The 17,563-nt window shown below is 40.7% G+C and overlaps 1 protein-coding gene across 1 annotated transcript in view; it reads left to right on the top strand.

Moving 5' to 3' along the window:
* Positions 1 to 17,563, top strand: part of eif3m (eukaryotic translation initiation factor 3, subunit M) — a 37,545-nt gene that overhangs the window by 2,566 nt on the left and 17,416 nt on the right. Inside the window, exons 2-7 of the mRNA XM_067994184.1 lie at positions 3,542 to 3,674; positions 3,873 to 4,011; positions 7,033 to 7,156; positions 7,724 to 7,818; positions 16,504 to 16,587; positions 16,942 to 17,041. Coding sequence (XP_067850285.1) covers positions 3,542 to 3,674; positions 3,873 to 4,011; positions 7,033 to 7,156; positions 7,724 to 7,818; positions 16,504 to 16,587; positions 16,942 to 17,041 — 675 coding nt within the window. The remainder of the gene's footprint in view (positions 1 to 3,541; positions 3,675 to 3,872; positions 4,012 to 7,032; positions 7,157 to 7,723; positions 7,819 to 16,503; positions 16,588 to 16,941; positions 17,042 to 17,563) is intronic.

The following is a 17,563-nucleotide window of genomic DNA, read 5'->3' as shown; positions in this document are numbered from 1 at the left end:
GAAGCAATCTAGAGCCACTGGGAGTAGAGGAGGTGTGGACTGGTGCTTGGGGTGGGAATCCCCTATCGGTACACGGCCGACAGGGTAGTCTGTACTCCTAGGGTCTACCTTCCATCTTGTTCCTGGGCCATGGGAACTTTCTTCCCTTTGTCTGATATTTCTATGCTTCCTGCCCCCTGTGCTATTCTGCTGTAACCATATACATATCCTCCGGATCCATCTTTTGTCTCATTATTACTTCCCTTGCACCATCGTCCCTTTATTTAATCACTCCTGCCTTCCACCCTATCACAGACCTCTCCCTTTTCTTTTCCTGCCCAAGTTCCCCGGCTCATAACTTGCTTAAAAGCTGTTCATCACTCTAACATCTTCCAGTTGAAAGATTATCGACCTGAAACGTTAAATGTTTCTCTCCACAGCTACCACCTGACCTGCTGAGTGTTCCAGCATTTTCTGTTTTTTTTTTGATTTCACGATAACCTGAGTTAAAGCGGACCGAGAGTTAGTAAATACCAAATTTCAAAACGGAGACAGAAGCCCAGTTGTCTGTGATGTACCGGTCAGCATGTTTGATCTGTAAATTAGTTAGGAGACAGAGGCTTTGTCTCAAGTGTAAATTAAGTTGTACTTGGTTGAAACATTAACAGGTCTGGAGTAAACTGATGAGTTGACTTGTCAGTTAGTCTATGCAGTGGTACAATCCACTGTGTTCTTTATCTTGGTTAGTTGATGCAATGTCTCCAGGGCACCCTTAGTCTGAAATATATACTGGTTTGAATAGACTTCTGGACTTTGTGGGTCACGTGGAGCCTTATGTTGTTGTAGGTCTCTTGGCCGAAAACCAAGAACTGTGGAAGAAATGTTTTGGAAAAGGATATTTTAACCTCTTATGGACTAATTATTTACACTGCTGTCCGTATCCTAACTTGGACCAAGTCTCGTTCACCCATCACCCCTGTGCTCGCTGGCCTATGTTGGTTCCTGGTCCGGGAATGCCTCAATTTTAAAATTCTCATCCTTGTTTTCAAATCCCTCCGTGGCCTCGCCCCTCCCTATCTCTGTAACCTCCTACAACCCTACAAGGTCTCTATGCTCCTCCAATTCTGGCCTCTTGCGCAGCCATGATTTTAATCGCTCCACCATAGGTGGCCATGCCTTCAGCTGTCTAAGCTCTAGAATTCCCACCCTAAACCTCTCCGCCTCGCTACCTTTCCTCCTTTAAGACACACCTTAAAACCTACCTCTTCGACCAAGCTTTTGGTCACCTGTCCTAATATCTCTTTATGTGGCTTGGTGTCAAATATTGTTTGATAATCACTCCTGTGAAGTGCCTTGGGACATTTTACTATGTTAAAGGTGCTTTATGAATGCAATTTGTTTTATGTATACTTTAAGTTTCTTGCTTTATCATATTGCTTCTATTATAATATCTTGATGAACATACAAACATATGAAAATGTCAGACAGGAAAAGACCATTTAGCCTGTCCCATACAGTTGATGCTTTGTGCATCACGAGTTTGACACGTCAGGAGCCATGTAATCTCCTGGAAAATTCCTCTCCGACCTCTGGTGATCGAAACTAGTCCTGGGGACTACATTGGCCGTGACTTATAATTTGCACCTACCTTTTGTATGACATGATCTCTGCCTCAGCCAGGAACTGGTCCAGCTCTCCTTTTGAAGGTATACAGTGAATCAGCACTCACTGCACGCACCGGTTGACTTGTTCCTATTCTCTGGGAAAAGAACTGCTTAACATCTAACCTAGTTCAACCCTTGCGTAACTTATAAACATGATCCCGTAAATAAATCTGGCTGTTAGACTTAATTTGAAAGCATTAGTCTGCTTATGTGGTATTTACCGACTCTTGGAAACTATGGAACACGGTGGGCAACCATGTAATCTCGATTGCACTATACAGTATGATGGCGTAACTGAGATGGTTATCCTTATCATAGTACACAAAAGGTGACAGGTTCAGGTTGATCGGAGACTTGGCCTGCTTGCAGGCACTGCTTCTCTTCCACGAACAGAAAGAAAAGGTACTGAGTGAAAGCCGTAACCATAACAATTAGTAACAGTTAAAAGTGGGGTAAATATCACTGACAAACCGCAAGTACTGTTTAAACTACCAGCAGCAAACAGTAGTTAGTAAGAGCCCAGAAAGGTGTGGCCCGAGAGTTAGAATTGGCTTATCTGGCGGTACAGGAAAGTTAGCGTTATCATGAACCTCAAATGACGCAAGGTTTCTAGATCCTAAATCATTTGACAGAATTAACAAATCACTTCGAAACCTCACGAATCTCGGGAGCTAACTGCTGGTGGTGCAGGGTGGGGAGGGGAGGGGGGAGCAGTTTTACTGCTAGGGTCTTGAGTGGGTTGGACTTTGCATGGTCATGCTCTACTGTCACCTTATCATCGCACCACTGAGACCACAAACATCTCCGGGCACTGTGGCCCATCCGTGGTTTCACCAGAACTTGATTCAGACTGGCTCAACTTCAGTATGTGGTGATACTAAACAAAGAAGGCCAAGTAAAGTTTGCCTCTTAAGACCAAAGTTGTTTTAGGTACATGCCACAGTTGTTATGGAGTGACATAATTAAAAACTAATTAAAGATTATTATAAGATAATTGCTACAAGTTTACTGGAAATTAATCTTCTGTTAATTACCAAGAAAAGCACAGATAGTATATATCATTAACAGGGATGAGAGAGTACTGTAACAGCATTGCTTCATTTCTGGAGCTGCAGAGGTTATGGATTAAGGAAACTATCTGACAATGATTGAAAACTTTCATTCCTCGTAACACACTTGTGATCAAAGTGCCTTGGATCATTGGGATGTCCTGCAGAATCATTTCCCCACAATTTACAGTAAAACTTGAGGCTTCCATTCCTTTGGGCAGGGAGTCGTGGGAGTGCTGACTCAAATGTTTTATAGAGCTCTATTTACCTTTTGTGAAGTTTTATTCCAGTCCTGCTGGACATTTTTATGAATGTTCGAGGATCTCCCGTGCTGTTGCTCCGAGTAAGATGGAGGATACGCAGTCTTATAATGGATGTGCAATATATTATGTAATAATGCAGTATTAATAGCTGTCCTAATAGTTGTAAATGGATTGCCTTCAGAAAAGTTGTATATTTTGGGTTGAATTGCTTGCCCCTTTAAGTCCACAAAACCTATGGCAGATCTAGAAGTCATTTAGCAGCTAATTGCTGTTGGAGAGAAAAGGTTTGCCGCTAAGTTGGCAGCTGCTTGTAAATCCCCAACATGTCATGAGATCAATTACAGGTAAATTGCTGTTGCTGAAGGTAGTTACGATTTGTTGCTATTTTATAAATGACCATTGAGCCAATTGGTTACAGGTGTGACGGACACATTAAATGAAAGCTCACACTATCTCTAAAACAAAATCTCTGTCTGCACCTGGGTGCACTTTTTCCTCGTTTTTACAGAATGTAAACTATGGTGAAGTTGGGAGTTTTTAATTTTAAAAAAATTCTACGCTTAAATGAATGATTTGTGTTTCCCAGGCCTCTGAGCTTCGATCCTACCTGAAGTCAAAAGGGGCCGAAATTTCGGAAGAAAACTCAGAAGGTGGGCTGCACATTGACTTGGCGCATATCATCGAAGTCTGTGATATTTGTCTGAAGGAAGATGACAAAGGTTTGTTTTCCACAAATTATCTGGTTCGTTTTGAAGTCAGCGCTGACTTAACTTTTGTTCAAGGGCCTTAATTCCAAGCAGCGACTCACTGAAGGGCCACTCTCAAACGTCCGGGAGGGGCTGAAGCGTCCGGGGACCCGAGAGTCCAGTGAACTTTCTGCTAGCGTTTTAATGTTTTTCTTTACAAATTTTATTTAGATGTGGAGAGTGTGATGAACAGCATTGTGTCTCTGCTCCTAATTCTGGAGACTGAAAAGCAGGAAGCACTCACCGAAAGCTTATGCGAGAAGCTGCTGAAAGCTCGTGAGGGTGAGCGCCCATCTCTCCGACTGCAGCTGTAAGTATGTAGTTTATCTTAGATGCCATCAGGGCCCCTTGGAAAGTAAAGATTTATGAACAACTTTTATCTTTTTTATATTTTTCCGTGCACTTTTTTTCTTAAGTGCACATGACGTGAACAGGGGCAAATGGTTGAGTTCCTGAACACAGCAGTGTAATGGAGCTAAATTAATTAAGGTTCATAAGAACAGTCCAGGACAATGAGAGAGCCATTCATCCCAACAAAGTCTGTTCCTCTGGTACCCAAATTCTTCCAGTCAAGCATCCACCTGCCTTTTGAAAGCCCTACGGTCTTTTTCTGCACCATCATGCTTGGCAGATGATTCCCAACGTTCAACACCCTTCGATTAAAGAAATACTTCTTAATATCTGTTCTAAATTTAGTTTTCACTGATGTAAATTTATGTTTTCTGATCCTACTAGCCTGACTTTCTTTTAAAGTAATATTTTGGAGATATTTACCTGCAACATTTAATATTTTTGTATCTCGAGAGGTTACCTCTTGATCATCATCAGAACTTGATTTTCTCTACTCTTTCCACACCACTCGTATCCTTTATTGTTAGGATCACCCTTGCTCCTCTCTGCATCTTTCTCAGTGCACATACATTTTTGTAGTGTGATGACTAGAATTGAACCTACTATGTGTCTGCCTTGGCTCAGTGGGTAGCACTTTCACCTCTGGGTTAGAAGGTTGTGGGCTCAAGTCCCACTCTAGAGACTTGAGCCCACATATCCAGGCTGACACTTCAGTGCAGTACTGAAGGAGTGCTGTCTTTTGGATGAGACATTAAACCGAGGTCCCATCTGCACTCTCGGGTGGACGTAAAAGATCCCATGGCACTATTTGAAGAGGAACAGGGAAGTTTTCCCCTAGCCAATATTTACCACTCAACCAACTTCATGTTTAAAAAAAATTATCTCATTGATGTTTGTGGGACCTTGCTGTGCGCAAATTGGCTGCCGCATTTCCGGCATTACAACTGTGACTACTGTTCAAAAGTACTTAATTGCAAATACAAGTTTGTTGTTCTTTACTTTAACCGTTGCCTGACAATTGCATTTTCAGGCATTAGCCACTTCGAATGTGTGCCTTTTGGGATGGGTGGCTCCAGAGCAGCTTTCCCTTCTCAACCTCCAGCTTTTTCTATTGTTGCTAAGAGGTGTTCAGCTGCTCCATGTTTTGACGTCACGTAAGCAGCCTAGTAGGGAGGCACATCTTACTTGAGTGTTTATGCTGGCAGAAAAATTAATTTAAGAAAAAGCTGCAGAATTTGAGTTTAATTTATCCTTTTAGTTCAGTAAAAAGGAAGGAATAGTTTGAATAAAAAGTACTCTTTCCCCTTCCCGCCAAGGCTTTCCCCTTTTAATATCACAGCATCAATTGTAGGGAGCGTTGGGCTGGCTTAGAGGAAGATACCCCAGGCATCACAAAGAACAGCATCTCAAGCCAGTGTACGAGAGACCCCTACAATTACCCCACCCCCTTCAACACTGCCCAAATGTGCCAACTAATTTGATAAACTCATTAGAATAATGTACGCAAATACCAGACAAACAAAATGGACTGTGGCACGGCAGCTACCTACATCTATATTTTATTAAAATTCTTGTATATGTGTACATTTCCTGTACCATTTCTCCCAGAAGCTTAGGTTTTACTACTGACACCACTGAATTTTTAAAAATTCGTTCATGGGATGTGGGCGTAGCTGGCAAGGCCAGCATTAAATTGCCCATCCCTAATTGCCCTTGAGAAGGTGGTGAGCCGCCTTCTTGAACAGCTGCAGTCCGTGTGGTATTCTCTTCCATCCTGCTCTAGCCTCTCCATTTGAAGTTTGTGGAAGACCTCAACCGTACAAACATAAGAACATAAGAAATAGGAGCAGGAGTAGGCCAATCGGCCCCTCGAGCCTGCTCCGCCATTCAATAAGATCATGGCTGATCTAATCCTAACCTCAAATCTAAATTCATGTCCAATTTCCTGCCCGCTCCCCGTAACCCCTAATTCCCTTTACTTCTAGGAAACTGTCCATTTCTGTTTTAAATTTATTTAATGATGTGGCTTCCACAGCTTCCTGGGGCAGCAAATTCCACAGACCTACTACCCTCTGAGTGAAGAAGTTTCTCCTCATCTCAGTTTTGAAAGAGCAGCCCCTTATTCTAAGATTATGCCCCCTAGTTCTAGTTTCACCCATCCTTGGGAACATCCTTACCGCATCCACCCGATCAAGCCCCTTCACAATCTTATATGTTTCAATAAGATCGCCTCTCATTCTTCTGAACTCCAATGAGTAGAGTCCCAATCTACTCAACCTCTCCTCATATGTCTGCCCCCTCATCCCCGGGATTAACCGAGTGAACCTTCTTTGTACTGCCTCAAGAGCAAGTATGTCTTTTCGTAAGTATGGAGACCAAAACTGTATGCGGTATTCCAGGTGTGGTCTCACCAATACCTTCTATAACTGCAGCAATACCTCCCTGTTTTTATATTCTATCCCCCTAGCAATAAAAGCCAACATTCCGTTGGCTTTCTTGATCACCTGCTGCACCTGCATACTAACTCTTTGATTTTCTTTTAACTTTTTGTGACATAATCATATCAACATTCATGTTTCCCCCCTATTAGTTGTGAAATGAGTTTGGACAGAGCCTATATACTCCCTAATGGACCTGGCCCCACAGCCCAAATTGTTCATAGTTCACCATGTCATTCGGATAAAGCTGAGAACACTCATGAAGCCCCTACTGCACTCTTCTGGGGCTGACAGACTGGAGAAATGTTCACTCTGCATCACATGCCATTTATGACGTGGGAGTGCTTGATGCTGAGACAAAGTGGGAATGAGTTTGCTTTCTCAGTGATGCCTTTCATTTTTAAAAAAAATCACCAAAAATATAAGCTTGCTTAAACTAAAATATGATTATTGCAAGAACTGTTTAATTTATTTTGAGAACACTGGTTCGTGTTTGTATTTTATTAGTATGCAACGTGAATGTTGGTCTTTTCTTCAATTAGGTTGCGTAATCTTTTCCATGGAATGGAGGAGAATGCTCCTGCCAGGTACATAGTATACTGCAGTCTCATCAAGGTGGCAGCGTCCTGTAATGCTATTCAGTACATTCCTTCTGATCTTGACCAGGTGAGCCACTGCCTCTTCATGTTCTTTACTTCTCTTCAGCTCGTTAGTGCCATTTGCTGCTTGGGCAACGTTAGGGGGAGAATTTGTTCCATTCCCAACACTACCACAGTTCTCCTGCTGGCAGAGCATTCTGCTTGGTGGTGTCCCTTGCCAGCCTGAGGCAGATTGGGATTTGTTTTATTTTGTGTGTGCACTTTGTAATGCAGCTTGTTATTGTATTAAGCCATTAGTGGAATAACTTATGTTGCTGGTTTTGAAGCAACCATCTTTGCCATTGGCATTTATACTGGGACGGAAAGTATTGTTAACAGATGAGTGGTTTATTTACTGTTGCACAGATCTACTCCCCCCGGGTATGTTAGGTATGTATCAATAATACCTGTGATAAATTATCAATTGCTGGAAAAATTGATAATCTGACTGTTATTTGCTAGATCAGCAGCCTAGGTAAAATGTGGTAGAAATTTGTCATGAGCTGGCATTGCTCCTACAGTCCTGGCCCTGTGGTCTACATGACAGATACGACAACAAAAATCAGTGAGTAAGAAGTTCATTGTTTTCAACTAGGTTCGAAAATGGATAGCGGACTGGAACCTCAGCGTTGACAAGAAACACCATCTGCTGAGATTGCTTTATGAAGCACTGGTGGACTGCAAGAAAAGGTATCAGCATTTTTTGAAATTAACCAAGAAAATTAATTAATTACATGAGTCATTACACTTGACTGATCTCTATCGGTGAGACTTTTAAGGTATTTGCAGATAAATGGAGTTGAAGATACAGAGCCATGATCTAATTGAATGGCTGAACAGGCTCAAGGGGGCTGAATGGCCTATTTCTGTTTCTATTTTGTATTTTCTGTTAGCTGGCAATTTGTTCAATTCATTTAAGAAACTTTTCCAGTAACTGCTATATTTTGTATGACTGACTGCTTGCACGAGGACTTCAGTGTGTTACTTGTGTGGGGGGGGGTGGGGTTCTGCTCAATGTATCTTTACATTATTATGGCAGTTTACTCTCCATAGTAAATGTAAAGGCTATTAATATTGGAGGAAGCAGTTGCTGTGTACAGCCATTGGCAGGAAACAATTAAAGCTCTAAGTTATTCCTCTTTGCACCATCTGCCTCCACTGTCTGGATGTTATAACTGCCAGCTTTCCCGTTAAGCCTCTCTGAGGCACGACTGCTGTTTTATATTCTCACAGATCCCATCTCCTGCCTTTCTGATGGCTTTTCCTTTTAAATCCTCTGCCCCAAGCTTTGCAAGTTCCTGCATGAGAAGACATTGATGAGCTGCTCGAGCTTCGCTCATATTAGAGCTAGACCGTTCAGGGGTGATGTCAGGAAGCAGTTCACACAAAGGGTAGTGGAAATCTGGAACTCACTTCCCCCAAAAAGCTGTTGAGGCTGGGGGTCAGTAGAAAATTTAAAAACTGAGATTTATAGGTTTTTGTTAGGCAAGGGTATTAAGGGTTATGGAACAAAGACAGGTAGACGAAATTAAGATACAGATCAACCATGGGCTAATTGAATGGTGGAACGGGCTCGAGGGGCCGACTGGACTACTCTGTTCTTATGAATGCCCATGTTAAGCAGGGGAGGTGCAGAGAGACTCTAACAGAGACAATGACTATGCCTTTCTAAAGCCTTTTATAGGTTAGCTGTGGAGTGCAACTGATTTTTAGAATTTTCATTTCATGAGAGATAAAGTAAAAATTAGCAGATGGAGAGAAAGTAGAATGGAAAAGGATTCTTGAAGAAAATAATATAAAATATAGAGGGTTCAAATAAAAAAGACTGGATAGAAAGTAAAAAAACATTTAAACACTTTATTTAACAGAATGAAGTGCAAGGCAATCTATTTCATTTCATGGTCTTGAGTCCATTGGACTGAGAACTTTTTTTGATGTGTTCCCTAAAGTAGATGAGTTAATGGTTGTAATTGCCATACCCTTCAACCATCATAAAGAAAGAACTCGCATTTCTATAGTGCCTTTCACAAACTAAGGACATCCCAAAGCGCTTTACAGCCAATTAAGTATTTTTGAAGTGCGGCCACTGTTGTAATGTAGGAAACACGGCAGCCAATTTGCGCACAGCAAGATCCTGCAAACAGCAATGTGATAATGACCAGATAATTTTTTTTAAGTGATAAAACTTAAGAATTTTTAGTTGATTTTTCCAGTTTACTGTGGATGCGCAAGTTCTCATCAGCATAACTTTCAATATGCACAAGTTATGGGATAGAAAATTTCAACAGGCCTGGACCCACCAAATGGAGGTCCAAGCCATCAGAAAAGCTAAAGCTCTGGGTCCTGGGCAGTAAATTGTAGTGCTCCAGTACCACAATCTGGCTGTGCTCTATTTCCATGCCTGTAGTGGCAGAAACCCATTCCTTAGCATTGGAATACCAGATGGAACTTCTGTGAAATCCTAGAACACCTGAATGTTTCCATATTCCCAATTCCTGGGCTGGTATATATGTATAGATCTTCTACCCCAACAATTTCATACAGATACGACCTACAGTATGGAATCATGGAAATTGCAGCATAGAAGGAGGCCATTCAATCCATCGCACCTGTGTTGGTGTTATGTTCATCAACTGGAGCCGACTACTCTAATCATGTTCCCCTGTATTTTACCTGTAGTGTTTTAAATTTTTATCCCTTTTAAGTGATAGTCTGCCCTTGTGGTAAAACATTCTACATTCTAATATCCCTCTATCAGTTTTTTTTAAAAAATGATTTTTTTAAATTTCTCCCTTCATCCTTCTAGTGGTAGTCCTGACTTTATGCTCAATTGCTATCAACCAACAGAAACAATCTTTCACTACCCATCAAAACCTTTCATAATTTTGAAACCCCCCCCCCCATTAGTTGTAGGAGATGGGCTGTTTACTGATTAACTCGATTTGCATAGTGCATTAATACATCAAAATAGAAAGCTACCATGCAAATTAAATGATGAGATGAAATGAGGGTGGGGGGGATGGAGAGGGAGGGTCAAGGCCATTGATCAGAAAGCTGATTAGGGAGACTACAGTTTCCCTAACCCAGAATTCTATCTCACAGCCTCATTTTTTTTATTTGGCAGGTGATGCAAAGATTGGACCTCTGTGCATCACAGTGGAGATGGGACTGATTAGTCTCTGAGGTTCCCAAACTGAGGCGCTTGCTCCCTGGGGGAGCGCAACAAGGTTATCAGAGGAGCATGTGGTGACCCAAACTAACAAGTACGAGAGTCAATCATGCTACCTCACAGTGTCAGGGGAGGTTCATTATGGGACGATCTCAGCACAGTGTGGGATCTTCTTGGCTTTTGCCTGCTCGCATGTTTTTTTTATGGAGGCTCGAAACAGGGTTGTCAAAGGTCTAGGAACAAACTGCACCCACCCTCTATATTGCATGTTGATCGAGACAAAATTGGGAACGTTAGAAGGTAAAACTACATATTAACAAATCATTTCCCCCGTAATCACTTTCATGAGTACAGAAAACATAATAGTTCATGTGAGATGAATTACAGCATCTCAGAAAGCTAGTCCCCCTTGGTCAATGTTTTACAAGGATAGAAAAGCTGATAAACATGCCTGGGTTCATCAGTTTAAGCTTTTAACCAGTTGGTTACACCTGGCTGCTCAAGAAAAACCTACACTTCTAAATCATAGCGCGATCTCTGAAGTTCTCGAACTTCATTAATCGTGTGCCAATTAAAAAATATGTAGGTGGAAATTTTGGAGGTAATGTTACCTAGTTTCTACTGATTTTTGAATATGTATTTGATTTACATATGAGATAATACGGCCTGTGGTGTTTTGTAAAACAGTTACACATCAAAGGGTTGAAATAAGAGCAAAGCTTGAGCAACTTATCACTGTCATCTCATGCCCAAGATGTGTTACTTTGTTTGAACGCACTCCAGAATATATTCCTGTATATCATATAGAAACTTGGTGCATGACAAAATGAGAGCAATTCAGTCCTTAAATAGGAGTGTTTCCTTGCAAATCAAATTTGCTGCAGCTTTGAAGAGCCGTTTTACACAAGCTTTTCCAAATCTGATTTCTCTTCCTTTTTCTAAAGCCGGTTTTCAAGTCCTGTGATGCTCTTGCCGTCATGACATTACAAGGCTACCCATGATATGAAGGAAGCACTGGTGGAAGACCTCATTTACACTGCAGTTAAGGGTTTGATTCTGAAACCCCAGCTGCTGGGCCTTCACACTCCAGTTCCTAGTGTGGTCAGGAGTCCCATCGCTTATCTGGCTCGGTGGTGACTCTCAACTTTGCTGATTTGCACGATTTGACAAGCAGTGATATTATACCGAACTGCTTAATTGACACGACAATATTGTAGCTTAACTTAAATATAGGCAGCTTTTCTCTTGCCCAGTTTTCTGGCAGACAGGTTGAGTTTTTAGAAGAGGTGTCTCTTCTGTCTCCAATTATCACTCGAGTATGAAGATTGCTTAGGCTTATATTCCCTTGCGTATAGAAGATTAAGGGGTGATCTAATTGAGGTGTTTAAGATGATTAAAGGAGTTGATACGGTAGATAGAGAGAAACTATTTCCTCTGTGGGGGGAAGTCCAGAACGGGGGGGCATAGCCCTAAAATTAGAGCTAGGCCGTCCAGGGGTGATGTGAGGAAGCACTTCACACAAAGGGTAGTGGAAATCTGGAACTCTTTTTCTCTTTCCCCCCCCCCCCCCCCCCCCCCAGGCAAAAAGCTGTTGCGGCTGGGGGTCAATTTGAAAATTTCAAAACAGAGATTGATAGATTTTTGTTAGGCAAGGAATATGGAACCCAGTTGGATAGATGGAGTTAAGATACAGATCAGCTATGATCTAATTGACTGGCTCAAGGGGCTGAATGGCCTACTCCGGTTCCTAAGTACTAACTGCCTACCTAAAGTTGATTGGTTTCTTGCAAGGTCAGGTGTTGACCAATTTTGGTGATGAAATTTGATAAATTAAATCTATATATAAATGAAGATTAAAATCCCAACAATTGATGAAAACATCAGTATCATTTAAGATTATTTGAAGGGTGCAGTCTTGTTAAGGGCGCAATTCCAAATCACTGTCGTCTTTATCGAATACAGAGTCTACACTTGTGTTCATAGCCATTCGATGTTGCCTTGTGCTATTTTGGGTCACACCCATTTTTTTTGCCTCCTGCTCAGCCAAAGCCAACTTTTCCCTCTACAAATATTTCTCAAGTTCTATTAAACTGGAGGTGTTCAAGCCTTCTGTTCTTTGTGGGCTACACAGATGTGTACCATGGTTCCTCGGGGGCTGTGTATAGAGTTTCAATTTCCGCGTTCCTGTCAATTTGCATATATTTGAAGTTGATGCTACCTTCGTGGTCTCATTAAAGATTCTGCACTAATGAGGCAACGGTACCAAAAGCACTCCTTTCCAAACTTTCAGGCCCACAAAATAAGAACTATAAGCACACGTAGAACTAGCTACATCATTAGATAAATTTAAAACAGAAATAGACAGTTTTCTAGAAGTAAAGGGAATTAGGGGTTACGGGGAGCGGGCAGGAAATTGGACATGAAGCTGAGTTCGGATCGGTCAATGCCCTGTGGGTGGCGAAGAGGGCCCAGGGGCTGGGTCCTGCTCCTACTTCTTGTGTTCTTTAGATTTGTGGTTGGGATCAGATCAGCCATGATCTTATTGAGGGGCCGATTGGCCTGCTCCTGCTCCTATTTCTTATGTTCTTATGGGATGGTTGGGGTTTTGAGACCCGGAATTCCAGGGCTCGTTGCTGCCTGTGGCACTAGGCTGCAGTTTCTGCACCTCGGTTTTAGCACTCGTTACTTTTTTAATGATACATGTTGAAATCCCCTCTTTACCAAGTCCTAATTTGACACCAATGGTACATAGACCATTCTGGTTATGCAGAGGTTTAGTTACGTGCACCTTTTCTTTTCTTCTGAGCTCTGCCTGTTGTACATAACAGTATTCCATTATGCTAGAATCCAACATATCCTGGGAGCTCTGGTATGAAATCTGCCTCTCTGAAAACCTCTATTACTGTAATGCGCTGTTGATGCCTTGTTGCAGCTATCCTGCCCAATTTTCAAGAGGATGGGGGCGGATTGTATTTGCAATGGTTCTGCTGGCAATTGATGATGATTCCCTTCAATGTATAAAGTTAACCCAAGTAACAAACCACTAACAATAATTTACATTGATGTCCTGTCATTTGTAAAGTTGCCTGTGCTTGGGCTATGGGGAAGAGCAGGGGAGTGGGACTAATTGCATAGCTCTTTCAAAGAGCCGGCACAGGTATGATGGGCTGAATGGCCATCTTCTGTGCTGTATGGTTCTATGATTCTTGCTAAGACAGATCTTGTAATACTTTTTTAAAAGCCCCATTGCACCAATATTTTAGAGTTTGTAAGTGTTGAATCACTATCCCAAATTAAAAACTGACCCCCAGTTTGTATTTTTCTTTTATTTTGATCTCCTTCAGTGTCTCTCGAGGGATGTTGTCACTTCCTATAAAATTTGATGTATGCGTTCTTATATTTTTCACTTTGTAGTTTTGATCTTTTTAATCTTTTGATCTGCATACTTAAACCAACATCTTCAACCCCAGCTGGGTAACATAGAACACAATTTATGCCTTCTGTAGTTTGTTACAATCTGCCATGTCAGATTCTAGGACATTTGGATCTAGTTTCCTTGAAAGGCACTTCAAAATGGCAACCCTAGATTGTAACAAATTTGATGCATAAATGTGCTGGTTTTAGCAGAAGGAGATACATTTGTACTTTTTAAAGCTTTTAATCAACTGAAGTGCCTGTTTTTTTTCTCTTGTGAAAAGCAGCTGCAAAGCGTATTAATTGCTTTGAAAGAAAATATTAAAATACTTGAATGGCACTATAAAGTATGAATTAGCTACGTGTCATAGGAAGTGACTCAGAGCAAGTCTTAAAGTACACAGGAAAGCGGCCTTATTTCTTGTGTCTAAAGGGTGAACCTCTGCACACTTACAGATGTTTTTGCCAAATGAATAATGAGGCAAGATTACAAGTGTGTGTGCACTGGAATGAGCAGACCAGCCATGCACTTAGAGAACTTTTGATCCAGCTCTCTAGTACTGCGACTATCTAAATCAATAAAACCAATTAAAAAGATAAAAAGTGTCATTGCTTTGTGATATTTTTCAACTGCCGTAGTTCACTTTGAGTGAGAAGATTAATGTGCAGTAAGTGATTACATTGATGACTTTTATGTCTGGTTGTATTTGCATTTTAATTTGCCTTTCATGGTTTTATATGAGCCTCAATCAACATAATCAAGTTAATTCAGTACTATTTTTGAATTTGATTCCTACTGCTTATATTGTAATGGATACTTCAGAACAAACCTTTTTGTTTACAAAATGATTTTCACTCACTGCATGGTAAAAATCTTGATCAAATCCTACTTAAAAAAAAAAATCAATTTTTAAAGGGAAATATTTCTGACTCATAAACTTGCCCGCCCTTAGGTTACAGCAGTAACTTGTTAATCCAGTCACTGTGGTTCTGGGTGCGTAGTGGGTCTTTTAACACATCAGTCAGCAATAGTATTGAAAAATAAGCTAAACTTTGGGCTTGAAAGCAATACAGATTACAGCGAAGTCATACTTGCATTCTAGTATTCTTTTGAAAACCTTTAGAAACTTCTGCATTTTCTTTTTAGAAATACAGCACTTTATTCTTACACAGTGCTATGTGTAAAATTATATAGGCGCTTGCCAGACTTAAAAAGATGTCATGTTTTAAAATCTGCAGTGACCTAGGGCTAAAGAGCTCTAAAGGGGTTAAAAAAAATCTGTTTCTCTTCTTTTCCGCTCAGCCATACAAAGTACAAGTTTTCATAGTCCCTGTGCTTCAAAATACTGTAACTTGCACTGTAAGGATCCAGATCCTTTGGAAGTAGGCCCTATATTTCAGCTTTCATTGGATGTTTATAATAAAAGCAAGCCCAGTTTCCATTCACTGCCCCTAAATTTTGTTCGGTGTATTGTCATTTGAAACTTATATATTGTAGTGCTCTTTGAAAGGGCTATCCATTTAGTCCCATTCCACCACTCTTTCCCCATAGCCCTACAAATTTCTCTTTTTCATGTATAAATCCAATTCCCTTTTGAAAGTTACTGTTAAATGTGCTTCCACCACCTTTTCTGGCAGTCCATTCCAGATCACAACAACTTGCTGTGAAAAAAAATTCTCATTTCTCTCTCCTCTCTTTCCCCCCCCCCCCCCCAGGAATTTTTTTGCCAATTATCTTAAAATCTTGAATGAATGGATCAGTATGGTGGAAATGAAGTCTCAACTTCAAAGGTGCAGTGGGGACAAAGCTACAAGTATAACTAGGGAGCACTGTATTGATTAAATGACCAAGTAACGCATAATGCAGAATTAATAGGGGAAAAGATTTTCAAACAACTGCAGCAAAAACTTACGGTCTGTTCAGATTTCACATCAGATCAATTTTTAATTTGATAGATTTTAAGACATGTTACTTTTCTTAAGAAAGCAACAATCTCATGAATTGTGTTTCTATGGTGTATGTCATAATATTAAAAAAAAATACATTTTCCTGTTCGTGTTTCTCTGTCAAACTTGAAAATAAAAAGAAGCAAAATACTACATCCTCCAAACTGACCCCTCTAGTGTTTACTTCACAGAACTAGGGCTTTGTAACCTTCAAAGAGAGGCATATTTTCACTTTAGCAGAAGAGTAGCCTTTTTTTTTGCATGGTACAATGTTCCTGTCCTTCTAAAACTGCACATTTTCTTATTTACTGTTATCAGTACCACCAGAGATTTGCTGATACAGCAATAGGCCATTCAGCCCCTTGAGTCTGTCTGCCATTCAATTGGGTGATGACTGATCTGTATCTCAGCTCCATGTATCCACCGTGATCCATATCCCTTGATACCTGTACCTAATCTGTCAATCTTAGTCTTGAAAATTTTAATTGACCCAGCATCAACAGGCTTTTGGGGGAAGACAGTTCCACATTTCCATTAACCTTTGTGAAAAAGTTCTTTCTGATTTCAACCCTGATTGGCCTAGCTCTAATTTTAAGATTGTGCCCCCTTGTTCTGGATTCCCCACCGGAGGAAATAATTTCTCTCTATCTACTCTATTGAATCCTTTTATAATTTTAAACACGTCAATTACAGCACTGCTCGACCTCCTAAACTCCAGGGAATACAAACCAAGTTTACGTAACCCATCCTCGTCTAAATACGATTAAATATATTCGAGTCCATTTGTTCTTTTTTTGGTATCAACTGTGTATTTAAATCGTTCAAAATGTTTTGTTTTTTGACAGTGATCCTGCTGCTAAAATTATGGTGGAATTGCTGGGCAGTTACACAGAAGATAATGCTTCACAGGCAAGAGTTGATGCTCACAGGTAAAGTAGTTTATATGTACAGTGATTCAGTTTGCACTATCTAAACTAAATGTTGGTTACCTTTCAAGTGGTTGGATCTACAGAAGAAAAAAAAAATCCCAAATGCCACAGAATTGTATGCTTAAGCCAGATTAATGGGGTGGGGTGTGTGTGTGTGTGTGTGTGTGTGTGTGTGTGTATAGAAGGCTCGTGCGGAACATAAACACCGGCATAGACCAGTTGGGCTGAGTGGCCCGTTTCTGTGCTGCAAGTTCTATGTAATTATCTAAAAGGGTGATTGAGAATTGTCTCGCTAAGTGGAGTACTTTGCAGCGAAAACAAAAGTAAATATTTTGTTGAATTTCTTTTGAACAGGTGCATTGTAAGAGCGTTGAAGGATCAAAACACATTTCTGTTTGACCATCTTCTTGCTTTGAAACCGGTTCGATTCCTGGAAGGGGAGCTCATTCATGATGTGAGTGGTCTGACCATTGAGGCCTGCTTACATAACATCCGTTTGTCTTCTCCAATCCTGTTTGTTGTACACCAGTTAAAGGAGATTTTTATTTTTTATATGCATTCCATTTCCTATAAATTGTTGGAAAATTAAGGGGAAGACTCTGGCGAAGCACTCTGACAACAAATTACTGTAGCTCATGTATGGCCCTCTCTCATCCTGATTGCAAAATGAAAAACCAATTTCATTTTAAGCAGAATATCCATCTTTTTCCACTTTAAAAGCAAAGTTGTACTTCATGCTGATAGTGGACTTTTTGCCTGTAAACAGCATGTGACTCTCCTAGGTATAAGAGCACCATGCTAGGTCAAGCTGCAGTCTTTCTCGCTCTCTTCTCCCTCCCATACCTAGCAATAATGCAAAGTATAGTCATTCCACGTCATCCACTTGCTAAGTACATTGGGGGAAATCCCTTTGTCCATAGCTTTGACTTTTTTTTACTTCAGGTGTCTTTATAATGGGAGGTGTAATCTTGGTTCA

This window comes from Heptranchias perlo, chromosome 12, assembly GCF_035084215.1.
Source record: "Heptranchias perlo isolate sHepPer1 chromosome 12, sHepPer1.hap1, whole genome shotgun sequence".
In the NCBI taxonomy this organism is placed as follows: domain Eukaryota; kingdom Metazoa; phylum Chordata; class Chondrichthyes; order Hexanchiformes; family Hexanchidae; genus Heptranchias; species Heptranchias perlo.
The sequence above is the reverse complement of the archived record's forward strand: the minus strand, read 5'-3'. Positions and strand labels throughout refer to the sequence as shown.